Genomic DNA, 27943 nt, shown 5'->3' with positions numbered 1-27943 from the left:
AACCTTGGATATCGTTTCTGGAATTCTCAAGAATTAAACTTGCTGACTCCTACAAAGTAAAAATAAAGTAGGGGTGGAGGAGATGGAGGATTTACAGATCAGTCATTCCATAATACCACCTTACTTGTAATAAACTTAGGACTTCTAGGATCACAAAGCAGTCTTATCACAGAAGGTGTAGACCCATCTTCCAGTGTGGTACCATAGCTCTGTGCTAACACTGGTAATCTGAAGTGGAGGTGATTAAAAGTTCAGCAAAGTAAAAGTACTATATGCTTGAGTTCAAACATGGTCTTGGTTTATAAAATAAACTCAACTATCCATTTGTTTGTTTTAACTTATTTTTGCACGAGTTTTTTTTTTTTCCACTCTGTTTTGCTGTCTTTTCCTTCCCAAAGTAGAGATCACAGATACTGCTAAATGAGTTGATATTGCTGTCAGCTGCCTTACTGTTGTTTTAATCAACCTTATCAAGATGATTTTTTGCTATGCTGTACAGCTTTTGCTGATGCATGAAAGTATGCCACTTAAGCTGCCTTGCTGAACAACCTGAACTAAATAACGTGGTCCAGTTGTATTAAACTGACAAATAAACAACTGTATATTGTCACAGAATGATTTGGGTTGAAAGGGACCTTAAAGGTCATCCAGTTTCCAACCCCTTGCCATGGACAGGAATGCCTCCCACCAGCCCAGGTTGCCCAAAGCCCCATCCAGCCTGGCTTTAAGCACAGGGACAGGGCATCCACAGCTTCTCCGGGTAATCTGTGGTAACTGTTCTAGTAGATATAACTGCATCTGGTGTAGTTATACTGGTGTAAAAATGTTGTAGACCAGATATTACAGATATAGTAATATAAAGAGACAGATACAAAGAGGGAGCTCTTTATAGCAAAGTTAACCTCAAGCTAAAATTTGTTCTTTTAACAAAGTTGTACATTATTTCTTCACTTTGTATGTGGGGAGGGAGGCAGCCTTTCCATGGCCATTGAAAGTGTATTAAAAATTACTTCTCTTTAATTTTTAGTAAGCATCTGTTGTTTTATGTTCTTAGCTTTTTTTTTTGTCTTTGGTGGTTTTGCTGCTGGTAACAATAATATGAATGGATATTAATTTTGTTAAAACTTCCTGTTTTGTCCATTAGTTCTTGCGTATAAAAAATATATGTGAATGAGGGAATGCTAAGCAAATCAAGTATTTGAAAAGCTGTGTGGAGCAGTATGTGTTCAGCTGCAGCTGGTGCAAACTTCTTAGCAAAACCCAAATAATGCTTTAAATTTTCTAAAATGCATGTTTGCCTTGTTTTGTTTTGTTGGTCTTCATATAGCTGGTTTGAAATGAGGTCATATTGTTAAACATGCCCTCGATCTGTTCCATTACTTGTAATGAGAGTGAAAAATCTTGTAAAGATTTGATCTATGTTTGTAAAATATATAAGGTCAAAATCTTTCACGCACTTCTAAGGTTTTTGAAGATAACTTTGTTTGCTGTTTTCTTTCTTAACGTTGATAGGTTTTACAATTACTGTACTACTGTACTTCCAGTAGACTCCCCTGGCCTTCCTGTAGAATGCATAGGTTTGTTTGGAAAAATGGAGATTGAGCTTCAGTCCAGCATGTGGATTTATAATGGCTCAGATCTGTAAACTTAAGAAAGAAGGAATGTCGAGGTAGAGTAAACCTCGGGATGATCCGAGTGGAATAGATTTTTTTAGGACTACAGAGCTGTGGGCCAGTGTACAATGCTCAGAGTGGAAGGCCGCAAGATGTGGCGCATTGCAGAAACAGGGCATATGTTTGCTCTGACTTAAAATGAGAAAGCTGGAAAGAAGCCAACTGGAAGCTGACAGAACCTGTATCTGGTAGGTAGAGAGGTTTGTGTAGTAGGTTCACAGAATTAACTATTGCCTATCATGCTAAATGTGGGACTGGCACATAATTTGTGGAGTATTTCGGAGCACTTTTACTTGGCGTGTGTTGTGAGGACTTCAGTTTACTAAAGATGATCTGAGTGGATAACCTGGGCTGTGTTAGTGAACTTTTGTTCAGCTTTTTTTTTTTTTTTTTTTTCTCCTTTCATACAAAAGCTCTCTAGCTTCTGGCATAGAAAATTTCTTTTGAGATGTTAGTGTAATTTGCATGACATAAAGATGATTTTCGTATTCCTACAAATTCAGCAATTCATTTGTGATGTTTTTCCTTTTCCATAGAGTTAGGGGAAGTGGAAAGAGTAGGACAGAGTTCAAGAGAAATACTGCAATCTAGAGTTTCTGATATTGAGTGAGGAATTGGAGAATAACTCCTAGCATTTCTAACATTACTAACTCGGAATGTGAGTTACTGAGAATGTGTGGGTTAAATAAAGTTGTAGCCTACCTTTTAGACAATAAAAGCATGCATTTCCATCCCTTAAATTTAAAGGAGAGAAGTTTTTATGAAGGAAAAACAACACTGTCAAAAAACATTTTGTGGTACACTTAAAACAGTAGTGTGATCCCGTATGTGAAATGTGGGCATAGCGCGTGACTGTCTTTTGACATATGTATTTAAAGTACATTTGCCAGCCCAGTTTCCACTTAAGAGCTTTAGAAAACTTTAATTTAGTATAGATACTTGCAATATTTTGTAATGTGGAAATGATCTAAATATTAAAAAGAAAAAAACAACTGTGCAAATCAAGTGTTTTTGTGGTTCTGAATTTTAGAAACAACTAACAGCTCTATCTTCCTCTAGGCAGTATCAGGAAAGGTAAGTGTCAATCTATTTGTAAAATTAAAATGGAACCACTTTGCCTTTATACAACACAGAGATTGACAGGTGAAAAGCCCATTTCATGCCTTTTTGTGTGCTTCTTATTGTATAAGAATCGATCATTTGTCTGCATTTCAGTCTAAAACAAATCTGTATAACCCCACTTAAAACCCAGTTGCATACTATGTCGAAAGCTCTGATATAAATCTGCAGATCAGCTAATTTAGCAAACCATCATGCTGCTCTCTGTAGACAAAACAAAAATGTACTTGATATTCTACATACTCATCAGGGAAGTAATCACATAGATACAGCCATTTTACTGTAGCTGTTGTGATGCTGACTTTTGAAGCAACTACAGTTACAAATAATGTTTCCAAGAGTAGAAAACTTTCTATTATATTTCTACTTTGTGCAAAACACTTGATTTGTGAGTTGTTTTTGTTCTTGTTTTTTGGCCTTTGGCTTTTTTTGTTTGTTTTTAAAGAAGAGCACAGTAGACACTTAAGGCATTCACGAGGTCTGTGTACTAGTAGTCAGGCTAGTTGTTACCATAAATACTAACAAGGTTGCCTTTTTGCTTGTCATTCAAAAACTTTGCTGTGTAAGGCTGTTGGTGAGCTTCTCAGTATACTGTTTTTATCCGATAAATCTATTTTTGTAATTGAGGTCTCTGCTTGACAAATATTTTCTTAATGTACCTGTGTTCCAACGCATGTAGTAAGTTTTCAAAACACTTGGCAGGAATCCCAAAATAGTTACGTTTAAGACTTCCTTTTAAAAGAAACTTCACTTCTCCTCCCATGTGACGTACAGAGAGAAATACAGCCTTTGCCCCAGGGGATTTACAATAATAACACTTCAGTTTTATGTCAAAACATACGTGCTTTAGAAATGTGTGCAAGGTCAGCTAGGGGTTTTATTTCCATTTTAGTATTGTAGCAGCAAAACTGTAATTAAAATTATAGCTTGCTTCCTTCAAAATACTTCAAAACTATCTTTCAGATCACTTCTCTGACTCTTGCCAAATTCATTGTTCTGTTGAGCAGGAATCGTGATCATGGACAGACCAGAGTCTTCTGATGTTAGCAAGTGGTTGAATCCCAGGTGTACTAAGGAGATCATGGTACACAGGAAAGACTGTATCATGGTCTTACCTCATGGGTGTGAAAGCCAGCACAAACACTCAAGCAGTAAAAGGAGTAGCAATATTGTCAAGACAGCAGATGTTTGGAGCAAGGTTTATAGTACCAAATTTTGATCGTACTAAGAAAGGTGTATATTAATCCATACTGTGCCATTATTTGTGTTTTTTGGTTTTTGTTTTTTTTTTTTTTTAATACATCTTCGTAACTGCCAAACATCACCTGACATCTCAGAAGAAGAAAAGGAGAAAACCAGCTTAAAGCTGCGCTGGAATTTGCTAGGGTTTCTAGAGGATAGCCTGACTGGACTGTATTTCACAGATGTATACTAAAGATTACTGGCTGTGGCTAACATATTACTATTGGTAATTACTATTACCAGCTACTGGTCTACTTTTCTAAATATACCTGGCTGCTTGATTCTAAGGTCACTTTAGAACTTTTACCCGAAATGCTTTTAAATCTACCCTTCGTTAGTTCAGGGGTTCATCCCGTGCGTGGGGCAAAAAAACTGAGAGGGACTTCTGCTCTTGGTACTTCCTCATGTGGGAAGAAATGTTTTTGGTTTTTTTGTATGTTAGATCTGTGGAGGCTTGACGCAATTTGTGTTCTGTCTGCTGTTGAGGATGGTAATGCATCTATTAATCATTGTATCTCTGAGTTCAAACATAGTCACAGGATATATGCTTTAGAATAGCTAAGTGTTTTGTTTTAAGTGATTTTTAACTATAAACCATGTTATTGTTCTAATTACTATTAAAATAAAGTCTTTTAAAACTATTGGTGTTTTTCTTCTCTTTTTTTTTTTTTTCAGGGAAAAGTTCACCTTGAATTAAAACTGAACGAGCTGATAACAGATAATGGATCTGTGTGCCAGCAACTAGTAGTACAGTAAGAAAATACATTAATCCTTAAATATTGAGTTGTCTCTTAAAGCATAATGTGATTTGTCCCTTCCAGTACTGAATGTCTGCATGTCCTGGTACCAGTAATGTCTTTCTTTTTTATGTGGCTTTTTTCTTGGAGCCTACCTTGTTGGGGGGAAAAGTAGTAGTATTTTGTTTTGGTATGTGAAAATCTACCTCTAGATTTGCTTCAGAATGACTTTCTCATGGTTAACCATGGTAAGCAGTATTTATAAAAAAAACAAAGTGACGGAGTTGCCTTTTTGGGGAAGCACAACATTGCCACATTTCAGTAAAATGTATTAGCAACAACTCAGACTTCTCACTATCAAACTTAATTTTGGACACAAAGTGTAAAGACATTACAGCATGCTAAAGAACATCATAGAAATAATATTTTTTTTGGTGTATGTGATTTCAAAATTGGTAGAGGATACCAGGCAACTGTTACCAATATTAAAGAAAAAGCACAAAATGACATATACTAGAAAACACTAACTAATCTGCAGTTTCATTGTTACTTTTAGAGCTGTGTTTAATAACTTCTGGAGTCTGAATGTAAAGGTTACAGACCTTTTTTCACAGAAAACTAAAATTCCACATGTAGTGATCATTCCATTTCTTGTTATTTGTCATTAAACAATACATTTAATGCTAGAAATTTGTAAGAAGCCAATACAAATGCAGCTATACAATGTTTTGATGCTCAAAAAGTATTTCTGATAAGGATATACTTTAAGATACTGGTCTCTCAAGAAACTAGTCCTCATTTTGGAAGAAGTCTGACAGCCTTCTGTGTTGCTTCTGGCAAGCTGGTTCCTGTAGTTGAAAAGTCTGGTGGAAACCAGGGACTGGCAGACACTGGGATCACCAGCATTTTTTTTCAGCTCTTCTTTGTGTTTTCAGCATAGGGAAGGTTCAAGGGAACAAGCTAGAATTTCAAAAAGCAGTTCTGCATTCTGTTAGTGCTTTAGAAAGAAACAAGACTTTTCTGCACTTGTCTCCTAACAGGCTGTGGGATAGGCCCTGTGAAGACAAGGTACAGACAAGGGGGTTATAAAAACTATGGGATGGTTAAGATGAAAAAACTCAGAAGGTGGTCAGATTCTTTCTGATCTTGTTTTTCAGCATCGTTCATTAACTTATCTAATTATTCAGAGAGTGAGTTTAATTTATGTTGTTAAAGCTTCTCTGTCTGAGAATTCAGCATTGAAGAATGGTTGTATTGCGAAACTGCGAGGGGGAGGAAGTGGTGTGTGGTCTTCCGTTTGTCTCCGCGGCTTTGCACTCAGATCCGTTCTGGGGGCTGGGCAGACCATTGCACTGTCAAGTTTGCTAATGGCATTTTCATTATAAAGTTTAAGCCGTCTTCTTTCTGAATTACCGTCTAGGCTGAGATGAGTAATTTAGTTGGAGCAAGACCTAGCAAAATAATCCTTCACTCTTCTGTTACTTAGCATGAAAAGGGAAGCTAGTTAGGTAATGCAGCTCAGGCAGAGAAACTGGTAATGTTTAACAGCTATTGTAGGCTGATAATTCAGTTAAGATGTGGAAACTTGTTGTATGTAGATGTTTATTTTTAACTTAAAGATAATTCTGAATGGTCTTTTACTTGTGTGGTAGGTGGCAGCTTGGAGTATCAAGATGTCTTGCTGCTTGTATTTTCGTATCCCTCCCGCTGCACAAGGCAGGACTAGAACAGCTTTCTCTTCATGGACCATTCACTACCAAAAAGCTAGCTGGAGTTTTATAAGCTGTTTTATTCCCAACTTAGCTTTGTTGTAGATGTCAAATTTGTTATTTAATTTTTGTATACCCATGCACTCTAAGTTAAACTAATTATTTTTTCATTTTGATTTTTGGTATGATGAAGAAAAGTTGTTTTAGAAAGTTACTCTTTTAGATTGCAGTTTTGAGTAGGAAGTGGGTTACTCACCATGCCCTCTCTTAGAATCCCTTTATGACGGAGATAAATGATCAAAAGGAAGCCAGGGCACTCTTGTGGTTGCTGTACTCACCCACTCACTGGCATATGGGAGAAGATTGTGCGTTAGACACTGCAGTGTTACATCAGCACTTTTGTTTGCATCTGAGATTATGAAATGAACAGGAGTTCCTGCAGCTAAAAAAAAAAATAAATAAATTAGTATTTTGATAGTCTTAAGACAGCTTGCTTTATTTGAAATATATTGTACAGAAATATATTCTGGATGTACGTATGAGAGAATTAAAAATAAATCTCTTGCTGGATGTAGTTTTACGGGAATGGATGTGAAAGCATTTTTAAGATGCTTGGTCTTAAAGAACTGGGAAGAACTTATAGAAAACAAAGGAGATTCTTTATTAGAACACATTAGCTTTTTAAAGGTCTGTTTATTTTCTAAATTTCAGAGGGTAAATAATTATACGTATATTTCATCAGGCACCAGGCCCTGAGAAGTTATTGTATTAGTAAGTCCTTTAACAAAGCTGAAAAATAGCAAGTAGCAGAGCTATGAGTTTGAATAAAAAAGAGGAGTCAGATAGATAGATAGATAGACATAGATATAATTCTGTTCCTACCTCTTGTTGCTCTGTCTGAATCTCTGAGCAAGTTATTGGCCAAAGGAAAATAAAAAACAAATAGCAGAAACAGTAATTCTTAAAGTATGGGCTATACTACGTGCTTTTTAGAGCCATGTTCTACTGCACTGAGAGGCTATTCATTTGGACATGTAATAAGATGGGGGAGCTTTAAACATTCACCAGTTATATATTTTTTTTGTTGAATAAGAGCATTCTAACTACTTGTGCTGGCTTCTTGCATAGGAAAATTTCTAATAGACTTCCACCATGTATTCCCTGGGAGTACAGAAGTTCTACAAAGATGAAAAATAGTTCAGCTCATGTTAAGATCATGTTAAGCACACAGACAGTAGCAAGTAATTAAAGGGCTGTGGTTCTGATCATTATCTGGAGTTCCATTGGTCACCCTTTTGTGGCTGAACCAAAGTGATTGGGTTAGACCTGACTAGAAGATGGATTCTTATTATTTTTGTTCTGTAGACATGTTTGTAGAAGCTTTTTTTTATTTTTTTTATTTTTTTTGCTGGTCTTCTGAATGGGTTACATGATGATTTAAAAATGGAATGTGATTCCAGCAGGAAGCATTTTTTAAAAGCTAAGAGTATTGACAACTGATGAAGGTGTTAGCCTCTTACAACTAAGGTAGGAAGGAGGAAGGCTTAATTTTTCATGCTAGTATGTATACTAAAACCTTTTCTGAACAAGAAGCTGTTGGGAAAGCAATGTGTCTTTAGAAAGGTAAGTGATACTACATATAGGGAAGGGATGGTCAGTTGTTGTACCAGGAATATCTCATTCTTTTTGTCTTCTACCTCCCCCACCTTCTACTTTTTTGTGTGATTTTTATCCTTGGTAGGATCTTCCTTGATGTTATATAAGGGAAGAATGCTTGGGGAAGGATAAGTATTAATATCTTAGACTACAGTTTGCAGTATCAGCAAAGCTGTGGATAAGTCAACCAAAAAAAAAAAATCCTTAAAAACTGGAAGTTTGCAGCCTTTGTTCAAGTAGACACAGCGATCTTATACAAGATACACAAGTGACTAATCTGGTCTTACTTGGTATCAGGGAGGAAAAACAAATGATGGCCAATTCTCTGAAGGTGTGATTTTCAGAAGCCATCTAGGGCTTGTTAAAGTGTTCTAAAAACACGATGTTGACATGCATTCTTACCTGGTTAAAGTCAAATTAAGACTTGAAATTGTCCCACATCAATGAAGTTGGCATATTGAAATAAAGGATAAAGTTCTCCTCATCTGGTGAAAGGCTGTTTTAGGGACTACTAAGTGTGGGCTAAAACCTAAATTTACACATTTTTGTGTTGATTGGAAACTTGCTGTTAAATGTCACGCGAATACACCCACAGACCATTTCTGAATTAAAATTTTGTTTTGTCTCTGGCTGTAGTTGTTTCCTTTTCTAATGTGTGAATGAGGAGGGGAAAAAGATAACGCAATAGATTACCTGCTGACTCAATGCGGGCTCTTTTTTCAAAACCACAATGGCATGTATAGTAGCACATTTCAAAAATACATGTTTGCAGCTCTCCTTTCTGGCAGTCTTTAGAAAAACAAGTTTGTGTGACCACTGTTTGCATATTTGTGCCTGCTGCAACAGATGGTGCTTGAATGCTTTTGTGCCAAACTAAGCTCTAGGATGGTAGTGCTTTCCTTCTCTGCGTTTAGGATGACTTCAACTCTGAAAGAAACAATATCATATGCTTACTTAGTTTCTGCACTTAGAGGACTTTAGTCAATTTGAATTGCAGAGGTACAGAGTTCCTCTTGTTATTGAGGGGATTTGTTGAGGGCTGTTTCTCCCTTAAGGACTTCAGTCTTAAGAGCTGAATATGTACCAATTAGTGTCTGAAAGGCTTATATTTCCTGTAGAAAACTCCTCTTCCATACCAAACTACCGAGATTTGGAGCAAGAATTCATGTAACCTGAAAGATCTCTACATGATATTGTAACTGTCAGTCTCTGTTAGCTATTGCTTAGACTACATCTTGATGTAGTTTAAAGAATAAAATGAAAGGCTTTAATGTTCCTGTCTACTTTGTCAAACTAAGGGTTTCTGGCTTTCAAATGAAAATTGCTTGTGCCAGCCTAGCTGGCCAAAAGCATTTGTCAGTGCTGAAATGTTTGCCATATGTTGGAAAGATTTATTATGGTCATCAGAAGAGGAATGCATATTTACTGTTATTTTCTTACTTGATTGGTCAACGTTGTCTTTTTCTGTCCTATAAGGTTGCAGTTCTAGCATGCTGGTGTCTGATTGTTTAGGGAAAGGTAGTATATACATGAGGTTTGCTAGCTGGTTCCTTAGGTAAGTAAAAGTGTTACGATATTTGCTAGCTGATAAGCTCATGGGGTTTGCACCTTTCTGTTTCTGTCGAGCCTACTCTGAGCTGCTTCAAATCTGAATGTGTTTGGATACTGTTTGTTTAGTAACTTTAAAAATACCTGCAATAATTCAGTCATCTGTATTCAGCCCCTAGGGAGTAAGAATCCAGGGTGGTCCTGCTGAGCTGGTGTAATGGCTTCCTACCCTTGGTGGCTGCTTGCCTTGCACCACCTTGTGAGGCTTGTGAGCTCTCTTGCATGACTGGGTTAATTTAGGTTGCTAACCTGACTGAAACTGTATCAAAACCCAAGTAGCTTTCTGTAAGATTAGCAAAGGAACTCATCATTGGTGACAGGAGCAAGGCAGGAGTAAGAGAAGTACGAGGACCCTCCATTTTGGTGCAGTTTGGCTGACTTAACGGTACTGTCAAATACTGTGTCCAAAGCAGACTCGAGACTGTGACTGGCAAATGCAGGGATGGTTGTGACTGGCCAACTCAGGGTTGGAAGGAGAGGAGGTCAGATAAATTTGGAACAAATACCTGAGCCTGTTGGTTTGAAGAGCACAGGTTTGGGAATACTAGAAGTTGACAGGGGACTGGGGTGGAGTTTTGTTTCTTGAGCTGTTAAAACAGGGTAGGCTGTGTAAGCTAGCTAGATCTTGCTTACAACAGAGCTGGGACTTGGGCAGGAGGAGACAGGGGAAGTCTGGATCTGCCTGCCTACACAAGGAGACTGGCTGGAATATGAAATTAGCTTGAAGCGACAGATCTGCGTGATTAATGTGGAGATTCTAGTTCTGCTGCAGGGCTGTGCAGTTGTCAGAAAAATGTTTTCCAGCTTGCTGGAAATCCAAATGCAGGCCACATCGTGATCAGAGAAGGAGTTAGAAACTTTTTATGTAGTAAAAGCTGCTTTCTATAGCTGCCGAAGTCCATTTGCTAGAGCAATCCATGAGTTTGGTTAATGTGAGGCTGTATGAAGAGAAATTGTTGTTGTTGAAATAGTTGAATTCTGTCCAGATACATTTGACTTGAGCCACCTGATGTTGATTTCCTCTGAGAGTCAAGCTGAGGCGGACTTACTCAGTTTCAGGTGCGAGTACCATGAGGTATCTCTGGGAGCTACAACAATACTAAGTTTAGTATTACAAAATGCCTAATAGTTGGAAAGATTAAGTCCTAGTCCTAGATCAAGTATTGATCTCGAATCAGCTACCTAAATGACTGGAGTCTAGACGGTTTAATTTTGTCACCACTCTTCTATGTCATGTATGTGTTGGAGGAGGAATCAATTAATGCTTAGGAAACAACTGGATGTTTCAAGAACCCGTTTAAATGGTGGGCTTGTAATCAGTGTAGGATTCATTGTGATTCAAAAATTACTGAAATGCTGAAGGCCACATGCTTAAAAACTGGAAGAAAAATAACAAATGATTGTGTGGTGGCTCAGCACTAAATGTTCCCTGAACTGGCTTACACAAAGGGACTTGTTTGAGGAAAATAGCATCTGGTTTGTAATAGTGCATGCTCCAAAGAGGGTGGAGTTCTGAGACAGCACAGGAGTGTTAATATCTGTTATTTCCCAGCTTGGGAGGGAGTTTGCAACCCTTGCAGGTTTTCTAACTTTGTTTTCTTACATACAGAAGGCGTTTACTTAGCAGTATATAACTACTGTTGCTGCTATGCAACTTTCTTAAACTTCATTGGCTCTCAGCTGTGTTACAAACTATTGCACAACATAAAACTCCACGTAACAGTATTTAGAGCATGTATTTGATTATTTGTGTCAACTTAGAGCAGAAAAAAATGTTTAATTTCTTTGTAAGTTACCTAGATTCTGTTTTTTACTAAAACAGATTATGGCAAACAGAACCTACTTGTGTTGCTTCAGTTAAATTCTGGCCATATGTTATTTAAAAATAAATACTTAAAAAAGAGAGAGTGAATGTAACATTTGGATCTTCTCTGTGTCTTAACTGTTTATGAAATTTTGTAATCCATTAAATGTTTCTGGACTTAATAAATATTAAAATATGCATGACTGCACCATTTTGCTAGGAAGTTTGTTTCTGCTATAAGTTTACACACTGTTTTGCTTTACTTCTGTTGTTGCAGCTGTTTATAGTTAATACATTTGGGCAGCATCTGAAGGTTAACTGGCTTGCAGGCCCAGCTTTGCTGCTACTAGTGTTGCTGCCATGGTGATTCAGAAATTGCTAGCCTTCAGAAAGGATCTAGAACAAGTGTTTGTGTTCCCATGAACATTACTTTAAAATCATCCTGTCCCCTTTGCATCAGAAATGATGGACAGCATAGCTCTGTACTTATTAATCATCAGTTTACAGCTTGCTGTATGCTTTATATATATATATATATATATATATATATATAAATCTGTATGCTATATGCTATGTTTTTAAAAGGGCGTTTTAACTGTGATCATATGCTACCGTGAAGAGAGTTTGGATGTTACCTTTGGAACTATTTTTAAGGATAAACTGTTCTTTCCTTCTGTGGCTGAATAGCATGGAAGGAACCAAGACATGCTAGGGCTATACACTAATAGCTTTGGATGTTTAATTTTAAATAATATTTCAGGATATGACTGCATACTCAACTCAGAACCTCGTTTAGCTGAAAGAAAACATTCAAACCCATTTTAATGCGTTCCAAATGTAGTTGCTGCCATCATGGATGAGGCCCAGTAGCTTTTTGTGGGCCTTGAGAAATCAGATTTAAAAATTAATGAAGGTTGCACTTTCCCCTAACATGGGGGATCATTTTACTTAGTATTTTGTCATGCATGTGTGATACTGGAATGTTTTTGTTTGAAGCAATTCCAAGATTTTTTCCGCACAAAGCTTCTGAAGTCTGACTGTATGCCTGAGTATTGCCTTGTGTTATCATAAAGAAATCTGTAGTTACAGATTAAGAAATCTTACAGATAAAGAAATCTACCTCAAAGTTTATACTAATAGGAGAGAGGAGAGGACTTCAAAAATGTTTTAAAAAAGAAAGGATTGCTTGTGTTTTTATTTTTTTAAAACCAAATAAATTGATCTGCTGTTTGCATTTTCATTTTTAGCATAAAGGAATGCCATGGATTGCCTCTTATAAATGGACAGAATTGTGACCCTTATGCAACAGTCTCTCTTGTGGGTCCATCCAGGTAACGTTTTATTATAAAATGAATGAATCCAAAATGTTGTGATCTGGAAAAGAAATCCATAAGTTTTAAGCAAAACCTTTAAAATACAGGGGGTTTTAAATAATACTGCTTTTTTCAGAAAAATACTTCACATCACGTTTTCCACTGGTATAGTATTCTCCCCATCCTCTGAAAGTTATGAATATGTTTGATCTCTGTGACTGGCCAGCACTAGCCAGGAACCACTTATCACGCTTAGTTTCTTCATAACTCTCGAGTTTTAGACTGACCTCTTGATATCTGCACTGTGCTTACTATTAGTTTTAGTCAAATTTAGTCAAATAAATATAGTCAATTTCTCACTCACCTTTTTCTGTTTCATTTTCCTTAATTTATTAGTTTCTTTGCAGCAAATGTTTGGGAATTGGGTGAGAGCAAGATGATAGAGGTTCTGGTGAGACCTCTCTAGTGGCAGTATCTTCAGGTTGCCACATTCAAATTACTCACAATTCAAGTTTTTTTTCTTTTATATTTTTTGAATCAGTAATCCTGAATAGCTGGTGGGGTTTTTCGTTTATGAAAATCCCTTATCACACATTTTCTGTCTGCAAGTCCCTGTCCAATAACATGTAACGTAAGCTAGCTATCAATTGCTTTTTTGCAACCTCAAACCGAAGTTCATCCCCACTTTCTTGGGCACTGGTGAGCTGTCACATGAGCACAGTACCAGGACATTTACTAGAAAGCTTGCACGTGTTAGACTTCTGAAGAATGGTCTCTGAATCCACTCTAAGTGAACGGGGTGTTTTTTTCTCCTTGATAATGGATGATCAGGTTTTTTAGGTGTCGTTTTTTATTATTTTTATTTTTTTACTCTTTTTTCTTTTTATTAAGATGCCTAGGGAGAGTCTATCATTATACTTGGAAAGCATGGTGTTGTTGATTGTCAAAGGTAAATTGACAGCTATTTCCTGTCTGAGTCCTGTGATACAGATGGAACAGGGTGAAGGTTGATCTTGCACAATATTTATCCTGGTGGTATGGGCACATACGTGCAAATCTGACAAGTTCAGAAGTTAAGAATTTCCGATCTCATGCATGGCTGACTCATGTACCATGAGCAGAGTATTTATATAGCCAGAACCTCCTGAAAACAGTTGTTTGAAGGCTAGGAGACACCTTTTCCTCTACATTCTCTGTTTTTCTTCACCCACATTATATATTTGTTTGCTTTATAAAGCATTTTATACTACCATAGCCTTTCACTAGCTAAATAAGACTTTATAATAAATGTTTAAAATGTAAAAACCTGTAATTTTTATTTATATAAGTCAGAAAGGACTTGGGAGTGTTTGTTTGTCCCTATGCTGTTTAGAATTCAGTATTAACAGCAGTTTCTTCTAATGAAAACATTGAACAGCTTGGTGTAAGCCTGTCTGTGTAAAGAAATAGCGGGTATTTCTCTACCAAAAGAAAATGGGAAAAACAAAAATGGTCACTTGAACACAATCGAGAAAACTCTGCTCATAACCTGCAGGCAGTGGTAACAAAATTGCCTATAGGTTTAAGCTTGAAGTGTTTAATGAATTGTTAAAATATTTTACCTTATGTGCAAATTACATTTGTGAAATGAAATCGAAACTTGGGCTGAACAGGTGCACTGATAAGTGCTTGAAATTTTAACCTCAGACTATATTGTGAAGATAATCATGTAAGATTGATTGATCTCTAAAATGACAAAATATTTAAACTTAAATGTGTGGGCCCTTCTTGACAATAGAATGTCTTTATAATTGTGTGTTTAAGTTGTCTATGGTAAAAATTTTACCACATTGGAACAGGAATGACCAAAAGAAGACCAAAGTAAAGAAGAAAACAAGCAATCCGCAGTTTAACGAAACATTTTATTTTGAGGTAACTTTATGTGTGGTATTCTGTCTATCTATTTTATTCAATCCTTCAAATATTTTTAAGTGAGCTGTGTAGCAGTTGCTAATGCAGAAAGCTCTCTTCAAGCAAATGAAAGAGCTTTTGCTAACCCCTCCAGTATAAGTGAGTGACATCCTTACGTTGCTGTGGACTGTCAGACAATAGCATTCCCTTTTGATTGCTATGTAAAAAGAGACTTTTCTTAATAAGCACATATGTAAAGATAACTTGTTATCTTTAATCTTTTTATATACCATCTGCTGCCAATAGGAGTTTTCTCAGAACTTGAACCTATCCTGTGGAATTCAACTTAAATATTTTCAAGAGCCTTCAGCTTGAGAAATATATTTATTTCCTTAATAAAATAACATAGCAATTATACCCAATAAAGGCTAATTTCATGATTTGATTAAAAGAGCATTAACTTTTTTTATTTGGGATTTGATTTCAGTTACGCTTGAGTTGCCCTACTATAGCCGAATAATGACTCCAAATTTATATCTGATTTTGTTGTAATTAAAAACTACATTGCTTGTATGGTTCACTTGAGAGTTAAAAGTAGTAAAATTTGTGCCTTAAATGTATTCAAATTTATTGTGTTTATATAAATCCTGATTCTGCTGCATGCCTTCAGTGAGACATTTTTCCCTACTTAAGTATAGAGTAACAAGTATAGCATGTGTTTCAGTTTACCTGCTCAAGATACTGAATGTGATTTGTTGGGAAGTCAGATAATAGGATAAAACTATGATCAAAAAACACTCCAGTAGCTTAATGACTTCTGATTTACCAGAGTTAACCTGAGAATGTGACAAGTCAAGAAATTAGAAAGTATAACAATAAGATCGTGATATAACTAGGGCAATAGAAGTGCACTTCTTACTTGTTTCCCTATACGTTTGAAGACTAACCTTAATGCTTTCTTCCGGCTCATGCTGAAACCAAAGAAATTCTTGACAGTTTAATGTCATATTTCCTTCTTGTTTTTTCTAATAGATTTGTACTGTAGTTCCCTTAGATCTCAGCTAGCCCTTATCAGGCTCTCCTGTGACCTCTTCTCAACATTTTTTAACCTGCTTTCTGTGAAAAGCCAGTTTGTTTCGTAAACTGAATGTTTTCCTTGTTTAAAAGGAATAGTAATTATTTACCAGTGTTAGTCTTGAGATTTTCTGGTTTTTGAGTTGTGTAATACAACAGTAAAAAGTGTGCTAATAGAAAAATTCTACTTGCAGGTAACCAGATCCAGCAGTTACACCAAAAAGTCCCAGTTTCAGGTGGAAGAAGAAGACATTGAGAAATTGGAAGTCAGGTAAATTATGTAGATTATAAAATAATTTATTTTATTATTATCATCATAAGTTACTGTACTTCAAGACAATAAGGAAATGTTTTATTGTAGCTGTTCAAGATGTAGCTTTAGAGAATTACTGGATAGATTTGTACTAAAGATCCTTCTAACATAGAATATTACTCAAATCTTGTAGTATTTTGTTTACTGAAGATGAAATGGTGGTGTGGTGGTTTTTTGTTTGTTTGGTTTTTTTTTAGTTTTTAAGTAAATAGTGCTAGAGTGTATCTAGTGGTCTAAACTTCCTTCCTGTGGGTAAAGAGGCATGAGGACCTCCTGCTGTCAGTACATACTGTTTGGGCAGAACATTGAGTACAGAACTTGTCCTGAAGGATAACAGCATACTTGATGTTTGCCTGTGGTTTCAAATGCAGGTAGCTGTATTTTTTATTTTTTTTTTAAATAATAATAAAAAAGGCTTCTTATGAGCTTCTTATAGTTTCACGTTACTTCGTAGAGAAACGTTTGTGTTGCATCTTTTCCTTGCAAAAAAGGGGTACATTACCCCTTTCCTGTTGCTCTGCTCTTAGAGCAGGTCTGTCTGTAATTTTGCCATGCAGTTAGAACAGTTGAGAGCCCCCGTACTCAGCTTCTTTTCTTTATTGTGCTCATGCACATACATGCACCAGATATACTGAATGACAAAAAGATCTTCAAGGCTAGCATAAGTTTCCTAAAAGACATCAGAAGAATTTAGTGGTTAGATAATAGCTATTATAGAACTAAATTTGTGCATTTTTTACTACTAGCTTCATGAATATCTTAATTAGTATTGTGTATATCATTATAGATGCAAATATTTTTAGAAAAATAGTCATGCCCCAACAAATCTAGTATTTATTTTTTTTTGTTCTCCTTAACATCTGCTGTCTGTCAGAAATGTCAGCGAGGTAAGAAGTACTAGAAAAAAAAACACAAGGTGCATGTCTGGAGTCTGTGATTCCTTTTGAGGTTGTAAACATACAAGCTTCTCTTTGGAAAAACATGCGCATGTGTCGGTGTGGCATTGCGGTGTGCCCAGTTTTAGCAACTAGAGAGGGATATGTGTATATATATCAGTTAAAAAGTTCACTTGAGTTATTCAAGAAGAAATGTGGACAGTTTTGGGGGTGGAATCTTTTTTTAATGATGCAAGGTCTGCAAGTCTAACTTTCACTGTTTGTTTATTCTTTATGGGTTAATAAGCCACTTGTTTGAGTCCTCTTTATTTAATTAGAATGGAGTGACATTTCTAACATTTCCTGCCTGCATGCATGTGGATTAGTGCTGTAAGGCAGTTGCTGTAACTTGAGGATTTTTATTACTCTGGGGAACAAAAAAATAATGAGCGATGTTCTGATTTTCAGGGTTGACCTATGGAACAATGGAAATTTGGTACAAGACATCTTCCTAGGAGAAATTAAAGTTCCCGTGAAGGTGTTAAGAAATGATTCCTTTCAAGCATGGTGAGAAATGATGGCTCATAAGTTAATTCTATTCTAACATGCCTATTTCCCCTTGCAAAGGATATGCTTTATTCTAACTGTTCACTGAAATATGTTGTTCTGCTTGAGTTGTTGTAGTCTAGTTCATCTGAGTAAGGTTAGAATTCTGTACATGCAAGGTGCAAAGGGTAAGATGTCTTTCTAGAGGGTTTTCTTGCTCAATAAATTAACCTTGACAGAGGGTTCGTGTACTTCTTCCCTTCTGCCAATCTGCCGTCTCCCACAGAATAGTTAATGTGTTTGAGTGGAAAATGCAGGGAGTGAAGAAAGGTAATATTGAATATACCTGTTTCAGTTTGCTGCATTTTAGTGGTCTGTGTATACTTTTCAGATTAACCAGTTAACCTGGAACTTTTCAGTATTGCATTGCTTGTAATTAAATTCCTAAGTTAGCCTTCCAGAATAACTGATGAAAAGTTGATTTTAAAATAAAACTAGTAAAAAAAGTATGGTGCTTTTTTTCTTCGGGGAGGTTGAGGGAATATCTTCTGGAACCAACCCAGTGCCATTTCAAAAGAGCATGTGTAGAAGCTTGAAAGCTGGAAGGGTAAGTTACAAAGAGATTTCAGGAGAGGCATCTGCTTATAACATAGTAGCAACTTCTCTTCTGAAGAAAGCCAGTCTCTAAACCCTCTACTGTCTGAAATGCCTAGTGGCAGGAAATGAGTACAGCAGATCCAGTTGCCTTGAAGTGTGTAGAATATTCTGGTTTTATTGAACCTTTCAGTACAGAGGGTGGAGGAAGGGAAGGATGACAGCCCTCACATGTCCATGAAGGAAACAGAGGAAGTGGATAAATAAGAACTAAATGGAACACAGGTCTTAACCAAGGGCTGCTTGTGCTCCATGTACTCACCTCAGACAGCCTCCAAGTGTCTTAGATGTGTCAGAGTTGAACTCTTGAGTTTTAGTCTTAAACATAATAAATGTTTGTCTTTTTTTTTTCAATTGTCAGTTGACTGTTTTCAGTCTTGTTCTGCCAGCACTCTGAGCTGATCAAAAGCTGTGTAACAATGTTAACACAATGATGTGCCTCATTTAAAAACCTGCTAAGAGAAAATTTGCATTATCACGGACTTACTACCAGTGTTCATATAGCTCTTGGATATGGCTCATGTATGGTTGACAAAGTATTGATAGAGGGTCTTAAGTCTGCTAATACATTCTGTAGGTGTACTTCGCATGTCAACACCCTTTTAATCCAATTATGACCTGCTTATAAAAACAGTTCTGTGATTAAAAATAACTTTTCTTAAACTATTACTAGTTCACATGAAATGCTTTGAAGTACAATGGGACCCCAAGAGATAAAGAAGTAGCACTAGTATAGTAGCACAAAGTATTGGAAAAATAAGCTTGAGTCACGCTGTCAAGCACTTCATATAAATTCATTGTGCCTGATATTAGCATGCCCTTGTGGGAAGTACATCTAATTATTAAAAAAAAAAATAATCAGGTTTTCTGATTGTAAACATACAAATGTAAATGGCTGTAAAAGAGTATTTGAAGATACAATTAGTTTGTTGGTCTGAATGTTGGAACTATACTGGGACAGTATTTAAAAGCTGTTAAAATTTTTGTTCTGTTGCACCTCCTGTTGGAATACAATTGAACTACAACAAAAGCCAACAAAGGATTGTTTTAAATGTATTCTGTATTAAGAGTAGGAAAAGACTACATTAAAAGTATTTAAACCTTTTAAATCTTGTTTCTTAAGAAAGCAGACTGGTAATACATATTTTTACTGTCTTCAGACTAGACCATTCAAATTCTTGATATTAGCTATTCATCTGCAAGGTCAAGACACCCTAATCATAGCACAGATGTAAAACAAGAAGGTTCAACATCATTTCTAACTATTCCTGTTATCCCAGCAGAGGTCCTGGAAATACATCCTATTCTGGTGTTTGCAAAGAAATGAGAAAATAAATAGATATTCTGTTATTTGCTGAAGGTGCACCAAATACTGCTTCTTTTTTCTTTACTCTCAGTCTTTTTTGATGTGACTTTTACCAACAGTTGTCTGAGTTTGTGTATACTGAAACAAAAGGCGATATTTTGCGTTACTGTAAAATTAGTCAAACTAATAAAATGTAAATCTTAATATTTTAGAATTGCCTTATTCTTTTAGGTACTTGCTTCAACCAAGAGAAAATGGCAACAAGTCTTCTAAAACTGATGACTTGGGATCACTTAGATTAAATATTTGCTACACTGAAGACTGTGTACTTCCCTCTGAATACTATGTTTCTCTAAGAAACTTGCTGCTAAAATCATCAGATGTTCAGGTACTTCTGTTGAAAATTACTTTTAAAACAAAGACTTAAAATGAATTATATTGTCCTACGTGGGACTATGCAAAGAATTTTTTTCATTACTTCCGCTGCAACTCAGTAAGCAGCTTGTGTAGAGCATTTAGTTCTGTTCCAAACTACCAAAATTTTATTTTAGAAGAACCAACAAACACAGTGAAGTAACCAGTGCTGTCTGACTAGAAACAATAATAAAAAAAAAAAAAAAAAAAAAAAAAAAAAAAAAAAACTTTCTACTTGTCAGTTGCTTCTTTCTAACACTGTCTTCTCCCACTTCTCCAGGGGGTTTTGACCCCTGGATTTGGAAGTTTCCAAGGAACATCAATTCATTATTGGCACTGACAGGGTGAACAATCACCTTTGTCAAAAATGGTTTGCTTCCGAATTGATGTCTAATTCCACCTCTTCTAAGTTGCTGCCATCTCCTCTAGTATATTAAGCATGAGTGGATGTCTCCCTTCAGACATAGTGACTAAGATAGAAGTGTGGTAGATAGCTAGCATAGCATTATGAGCCAGAAATTAAATTATAGTCACTATAGTTACTTGGTCTTTTACACAATTTCTTCATTTCAGCATCGAAGCATTGGCAGAGGAGAAGGAAAGGAAAGAGGAAGCCGTAACTAAGATTTTTACTAGCCAATATTCAAGTATGAACATAGCTTATTGGCAGTCAGTGGCTTTTCACTTAAATTTTTTTATATGTTTTTGTGTTAGAATTCCCAGCAGAAGAATGGGGACAGACATCTTAGAAGTTTCGAAACTGTAATTTAGTGTGCTCTAATTATAGTAAGCAAAGTCCTGTGAAGATATATGGCATTATAGTAACGTAGTTGCTTACTGCCTTGTGCTTGGATTTGTCAGAAAGCTATATTCCCACTCTTTGGGGAGAGTGGGAAGGGTGAGTAGACAGTGATTTTTATTCTTAAGTGTGGAACAGGTAATACCAATTTTTAATTAAATATTTATGTAGAATGGAAACGTAATTGTCATGTTATATAGCAAATGTCAAAAATTTTTGTTAAGAAGCTATGTCCCTCATTTTGCTAGATTTGAGTCAGATTTGTACTTTGCCATGTATAAGCAGAGCCTTTAACTACTTCACTTACAAAGTTTTATTCTGCTTTCCCACAGCCAATTTCCGCATCTGCTGCGTACATATTATGTGAAGTTTGTCGAGATAAGTATGATGCTGTTCTGCCTCTTGTACGGTTGCTACTACACCACCATAAGCTAGTCCCATTTGTTGCTGCAGTAGCAGAACTGGACCTGAAGGACACTCAGTATGTATTCCATGTTTAGTTATGTCACACCTTTTTAAATTATTTTTAGGGTTTCTTGGGGCTTCACACTACAGCATTGATAAATAAGCATGTCAGATTTCGTTTTCTCGTTATGGAAAAACTGATACGCAACTTCTAATGTTAGTGTGTAAAAACATTCACTAACATCACAGTAATCTGGGAATCAGTTACCAATTCATGGTGCTATTTTAGATGAAATTGATTGTCTGTAAAATATTCTTGGAGCCATTATACAGCTAAGCATAGCAAATTAGGAATCTAGAGTTGTCTGCAAGCACACAGTTTTTGTTTCAAAATATCAGAATTGAGCCACTCCAAGTTTTTTCTGGTCGGTAGATTGATACTGAATGTTTTGAAAAATTGCTAAGAATCTCATCCTCTTTCGTTCTGGTATATGATTTACGGTTACTTCTTTTCTGCAAGAATGCCTCATAAGTAAGTCTGTGTCCTCCTACGTGCCTTGAAAGTAGCAAGCACAGGAGATTTCCCACATAATCATATCTGTAGGAGGGTATGGTCCCTGGATTTGCAGCTCTGTGGTTAGGAGAGAAATGAAGTAGACCTGAGTAGTGGCTTCTGAGGTGCTGAGTCACGTCCTGTGGAGAAGTGGAAGGGATTTTTTCACCACAGGATTGTTCATTTTAAAGCTGAGTTGTTAAAGATTTAATTTAAGGTGAACCAATTCATTTAGAAAGAGGTGACTCGTGGAAAATAACTTTTTACATTGAATTTTGGTACGCATATTCCTTTCCATTATATTTAAACTGACAAACACAGATTATACTAAACCCATCAGATAAGAGATTTACAGCTGGCTTCCAATTTCCTTCAAAATATGTAACAAATAACCTAACACAACTGAAGATTAAATATGTTTTGATCTAAACATGTCTGAATTTGTCAGTAGAGTGTTAGTAGTATGCTATTTTTTGTAGCTCTGAGTTTGCCAACCAGGAGCACTGGAAGAATAATAGTATACCAGTCATACCAGTCTGGTACAAGTCTTCACTTTGTGGGGAGTTTTCTCCAATAGTTCTTTTTCACATTCAGCACTTATAATTTTCTTTGTATAAAATTTCTGGGGCTTTCCTATGTGTTTATTTGTTCCTGGGTTTGCTAATAGTAATATCATGACCTTTGTTTATTCTCTTTCTGTTCATTGGGTGCCACTACAAGCTGGATAACTAGGTTCTGAAATTTCTGACTGAAATACATGATAAAAACTTGTAATAACTTAATAGCAAGGTAAAATATTAATCAAATTTTTGTAGCCAAGTTCCCTTTTTTCCCCATTCAAGTAAAATCAATTCTTTTCTTCCAGAGAAGCAAACACAGTCTTCAGAGGGAATTCACTAGCAACTCGGTGTGTAGATGAAATGATGAAAATAGTGGGAAAACACTACCTAAAGGTTACTTTGAAAGCAGTTATTGATGAGGTAGGTTATCATGCTGAAGCTATTTGCAGGACACTGTCTCTTTCATGGGCATTCTTCTTATCCCTATGCAGCAATAATTACTCAGATGAGGGAATTCTAGAGGAAAGTTAAATTGAGCATTAATGGTTTATATTTAGTGGAGGGAGTTACTTTCTGTTTTTTTTCTGTTGTAGATGCTTGAAAATCAAGTTGATGACAGTTGTTCCAGCCTCTTAACACACTGTAGAATTTTCCCATGTGATGCTTTATACAATTGATCTATATAAAAAAGCACACACAAAAGTGAGGATGGTTATTGCATGCTGTTCTGCTTGGAATTCCTTTAGAATTCTCACCCTAAATCTAGGAGGCGGTCCAGTTTTAAAGAGTTGTATTTCCACACATGCTATCTGAAAATTGGAACTCTTAAACCTCTGTTTGTTTCAGATATGTGAGTCTCCTAAACCCTGTGAAATAGATCCAATCAAATTAAGAGAAGGGGATAATGCAGAAATTAATATGGTGAGTTTCCTATTTTGTTTTTCCTAATGTAAGCTTTCTCAAAATCTCATAGGAAAATATTTTAAAAGGCAGCTCCGTATAATGGCAAATCAGTAACTTGAATTACTTATGTTAGTGGTATAGTTCTCTGATTCCAATGTAAATAAAGGAAAAAAAATGTATTTTCTTATCTCTGTTTAAAACAAAAAATGGTTTTCAGTGAACAAGGGAGGTAAAGCTAGAGAATTACACGCTTCCTTACCAATTTGTTGGATATTGTGGTTTCTGATGTTCCACACAGCATCCAGGTGCTGAAGTAGCTAGTCAGTACTTTAATACTTTTCATTGAAGTTCTACTTGCTGCTTGCCTCTTCCTAGAGGATGATGTTAAAAGCATTAGTGGCTGCAACAAGCTAAACTAACATTCCTAGGGTTGCATGGGAAGTACTACTACTTTGTTATCTATTGTCAAATTACAAAAATGTCTTTTGATAGTTTTCTATTACCAAGCACTGCTTATGTGTTTTCATGTGTGTAGCATTAAATAATCTTTTAACACTAGTAATACCATATAAATATTACAAAGCTTTTAAAATACGCACTTTACTAAAATACATAGAGGAATAATCAGGCAATGTTTTGGAAAAAAAAAAAAAAAAAGTGTTATGTTTGTGTTCAGGGAAAAGCCATAGTCAATGGTCTGAAAAATGACTTTTTTTCATAATTACAGGAAAACCTACGCTATTATGTAGACAAAGTATTCCGTGAAATTGTGCGGTCAAGTATAAGTTGTCCTACCCTAATGTGTGATGTTTTTTATTCTTTGAGGCATCTGGCTGCCAAAAGATTTCCAAGTAAGTGCTCTCTATGTTCAGAAAATTACATTCAGAGTAACATAATTAACTTCTATATTTATCTTATGGGCATTGTTAAAATTCCTGTCTTTTTTCATTACTGTGTTCTGAACTTCTTACCTCAACAATCAGGCATTTATTTTTTTGGTCAGACTGTATGCCTTAGTAAAGCCTTGTGGTAAATCAGCAATAATTCTATGTATTTTCTGATACAATATAAGATGGTAGCAAAAAAGATGCCAAGATACAAGGTACTGGAAGAAATCCACAAGTTATGCAGGAAGCAATTTATTTGAAAAAGATAATTCAAATTCAGAAGAGCTGATCTGTTTTTATTGCTTCTAAGGAAGTAATACAATTGTGAAATACTCACTTTTTATATTCATATAATTGTGAAATTTTCACTTTTATATTTATATCTAACTACATGAATGGCAACTATGTTGACTAGGACTACTACATTCATAACTTAAGTGTCCAGTGAAAAGCTTTACTACCTTAAAGGTCAAGGTAGAGCAGAGCATGGAGAAGATAAAATATTTAACGTATTTGGAATGTGACCAGAGAATTAGAAAACCTTTATTCTTTCAGAATGGTTTTAATATAAGAATAATGTGCTGGGTATGAGATACTCTGATGCTCCAGTCAATTAAAACCTAAAATGTCATCTGACAGGCTACAAAGGAAGGACATACTTTTTACTATCTGGGGCTTTCATTTGATTCGTGTTCATCACTGAACCTGGGGTCATAAATTCCTGTGGTTAAGACAGTTGTTTTAGAACAGCTAACTAATCTGACAGATCAGATTGAAGTTGTCATTGCATTAAGGATGTGTTCTCACTCTATTACACCCTAAATATACTGAAAATATTAAAGCCCTCAGAGCATCAAGATTATACAATACTGTGATTATAAAATCACAGATGCAGCTTGGAATTGGAGTTGAAATTGTTCATATGTGTTGACCACATTTGTTGTGCAGCATTAATGTCTGTGAGTTTATTAGACCTATGGGTGAATAACCTGATAGGTCTAGTGTTGAGTCAGCTGCTACAGTATTTTCTCTTTTGGTTTAATGTGCATATAGTCTTATCTAATCAGTGCTGTATATGTGTGTGTATATATAAGTGCTTGCAACGATCTCATTGTTCCTTATAGTGGAGCTGATGAGCAATTTTTTTTCTGAGAACAGAACTTCTCTTCAGAGAAATAAACCCCCCATTATAAGTAGAACATTTCTTACCATGATCATCTTTCTCATTTCATGCGCTTCATTGATTTTTCTGCTCTATTTTAAAATATAAATGTCTTCTCTGACGTGATCTTCTTAAGGATTTTTATGTTGACTGTCTTCATTATTTCCTATTAAGTTTAGTGCATGTTACATTTCATCGTTTTTCTCTGCAGATGACCCTCATGTACAGTATTCTGCAGTGAGCAGCTTTGTGTTTCTTCGTTTCTTTGCTGTAGCCGTAGTCTCACCTCATACTTTTCATTTACGACCTCATCATCCAGTAAGTTTTGTGAAGCTTTGTTCTGTTTTATTCATAACTGTCAGATCTGTTTATCTGGGAAGTCATAAGCTACTTTCACTGGGCCCTTAACTGGGAAGTAAGATCACTTACTACGGTGCCAGGAGTTGGACTTGATGATCCGTATGGGTCCCTTCCAACTTGGGATATTCGATGATTCTATGAGGTTTTCAGTTTTATACCTCACCTGTGGAATTAAGATGTTTGCAGTTCTGGAGGCATCACATTTTTCAGCCTTTATAAGGTGTTCCCAAATGATGTAAAAGTGCTGCTTTGTTGGAATATCAAGATGACTCAGGGTTTTTTTAAGCCATATAGCGAAATAGTTTTAGTTCTTTCCACCGTGGAAGTTACATATTCAGATATCACTTTTACTTTTAAAACAGTATTTCCATTCTCGTCTTAAATAGAGATTGTAGAGTTCTCTGTAATTGATCTGTGCATTTAATCAGGACTCCGGTAGTTTCACTGGATTGCCAAATTTTCAAGTCATAAATTGTCAAGTACACGTACATAAAAAAAAAAAAAAAAAAAGAGATGAGAAAAAATACTGTTTTATTTTCATGTAGAATACAGGATACGTATGAAACCTTGTGAATGTGTATGAAACTCCAGAGGTTAGCTTCATTAGCTTATTTTATTGATTCGTGTATTATGCTTTTAAAAGAAAAATCTACTTAATGAGTTTGACATTATGCAGCTTGTAAGAGTAGAAGGAGATGATGGGAATTCATCACTTGAATGCTAGACGCTTTGAGGGGAACAGGAAGGCACCTCACTATGACTGCATTAATACTACTTTAAAATGCAAGTAGAGAGGTAGTAAATTAGGCAAAAGCCTTACAGACAATGTTTTAAGTTCCCTTTGTATTACAAACATTTCTAGTATTTGCACAGCAGTAATTTTAGTGTTTAGTTTTGAATAGTTCAGAAGCATTGGATATGTTGTAGCATTAGTAGGATGTGAGAGGTTTGACAAGATGTTCCATAGCGTGCTTTGAAAAAAAATATTTTTGCCTAAATTCTAGTGATAGTGAATAACATATTAAACAGTGTACAATAGATTTAAAAAATATATATATATATTTATATATATTATATTATATATTATATATTCACAAAGCACAGTTAGCACTGAAGAACAGCACTGCTTTTGAATTTTTACATGATATAATGTAATAATTTTTGTGACATTTTCAGTTTTAAATCAAAATTCTATATGGAAAAATATATAAAAATAACTTATTCATTTTGTTTTTTTATTTTAGGATGCACAGACTTCTAGAACATTAACTCTCATATCAAAAGCCATCCAGACTTTGGGGAGTTGGGGAAGTTTGACCAAAAGCAAACTTGTAAGGCTATTAAATTTCTTTCTCATTTCATACAGTTAATTTTTTATATGTTTATTTACGTCCAAATATCTTTTCTTTCAGTCAAGTTTCAAGGAGACGTTTATGTGCGAGTTTTTTAAAACATTTCAAGAAGACAAATTTACTGAATCTGTCAAAAAGGTACTTTTTAACTATAACTCTTCTTATGGTTGATGTATTTCATCAGTCTTATTAAAGGGTTATGTTATTGTTCAGTTTTCTACTATGAATTCCTAAAAATTGCATTTCGGGTTTAAAAAAATAAATAAATAAAAAATAACAGTTGTACATTGTGGACAAAGCTAATTTAATTTGGGGAAAAGTAGAAAATGAAACAAGCTTTATTGGATCTGCTGTTTAGGAAATAATTACAGAAAATTTGTGTATTTTAGTGGCATCCCTCCTTAAATCGCTTCAAGTCCCTATAATATATTTTCATTTATTGTGTTGAATTAATTGTTCTTGTACTAGGAGAAAAAGTACGTATGTATTTTCAAAATAGCTTTTGGTTGTTCATTGCTTCTGAATAATATTTATTTACTGTGTTTTTTTACTTAAGTTTCTAGATGATGTTTCCTCTACTGAAAGTAAAGAACCAAGTGGTCTGAGTGAGCCAGTACATCTAAAAGAAGGGTAAACACATCTTGAATCTGTAAAAAATTGTGAAAAATCAACTTAATTTTTTTCATTAATGCCAACATCAGATTAATACTTACTAAAATGTTTGACCTAACTAGTAATTACAATATCTGTTAGTTGTGATATTTTTTGTTAGTTTACAGGTGTCGGTGAAAACTAATTCTGTGAACTTCAGTAGTCGTATTTTAAACACTAGGGGGAGGATTAGAAGTTTAAAATCTTCTAAAAGTCTGTCTGAATTTCTGTTATAATTCAGTGTGTGCTTTGTTGATGGTTTATTCAGAATTGTAAAAAACTATAACATAAAATTTATTTAGTATAGAATTACTTTACGTACTTTTAAAGCCCAGTCAGCTAAATGCTATTTCTTAATAGTAGGCAAAAATCCCTACA

At 35.4% G+C, this 27943-nt stretch overlaps 1 protein-coding gene across 1 annotated transcript in view; it reads left to right on the top strand.

Moving 5' to 3' along the window:
• RASA2 (RAS p21 protein activator 2) overlaps positions 1 to 27943 on the top strand; it is a 50582-nt gene that overhangs the window by 12805 nt on the left and 9834 nt on the right. The window contains exons 5-18 of the mRNA XM_084292177.1: positions 4710 to 4786; positions 12796 to 12879; positions 14700 to 14772; positions 16020 to 16096; positions 17482 to 17580; positions 19751 to 19907; positions 21065 to 21213; positions 22556 to 22670; positions 23097 to 23171; positions 23881 to 24004; positions 25414 to 25520; positions 26807 to 26893; positions 26975 to 27052; positions 27471 to 27544. Coding sequence (XP_084148303.1) covers positions 4710 to 4786; positions 12796 to 12879; positions 14700 to 14772; positions 16020 to 16096; positions 17482 to 17580; positions 19751 to 19907; positions 21065 to 21213; positions 22556 to 22670; positions 23097 to 23171; positions 23881 to 24004; positions 25414 to 25520; positions 26807 to 26893; positions 26975 to 27052; positions 27471 to 27544 — 1376 coding nt within the window. The remainder of the gene's footprint in view (positions 1 to 4709; positions 4787 to 12795; positions 12880 to 14699; positions 14773 to 16019; positions 16097 to 17481; positions 17581 to 19750; positions 19908 to 21064; positions 21214 to 22555; positions 22671 to 23096; positions 23172 to 23880; positions 24005 to 25413; positions 25521 to 26806; positions 26894 to 26974; positions 27053 to 27470; positions 27545 to 27943) is intronic.

This window comes from Netta rufina (assembly GCF_964035555.1).
Source record: "Netta rufina genome assembly, chromosome: 9".
In the NCBI taxonomy this organism is placed as follows: Eukaryota; Metazoa; Chordata; class Aves; order Anseriformes; family Anatidae; genus Netta; species Netta rufina.
This window is presented reverse-complemented; position numbering and strand designations above follow the sequence as displayed.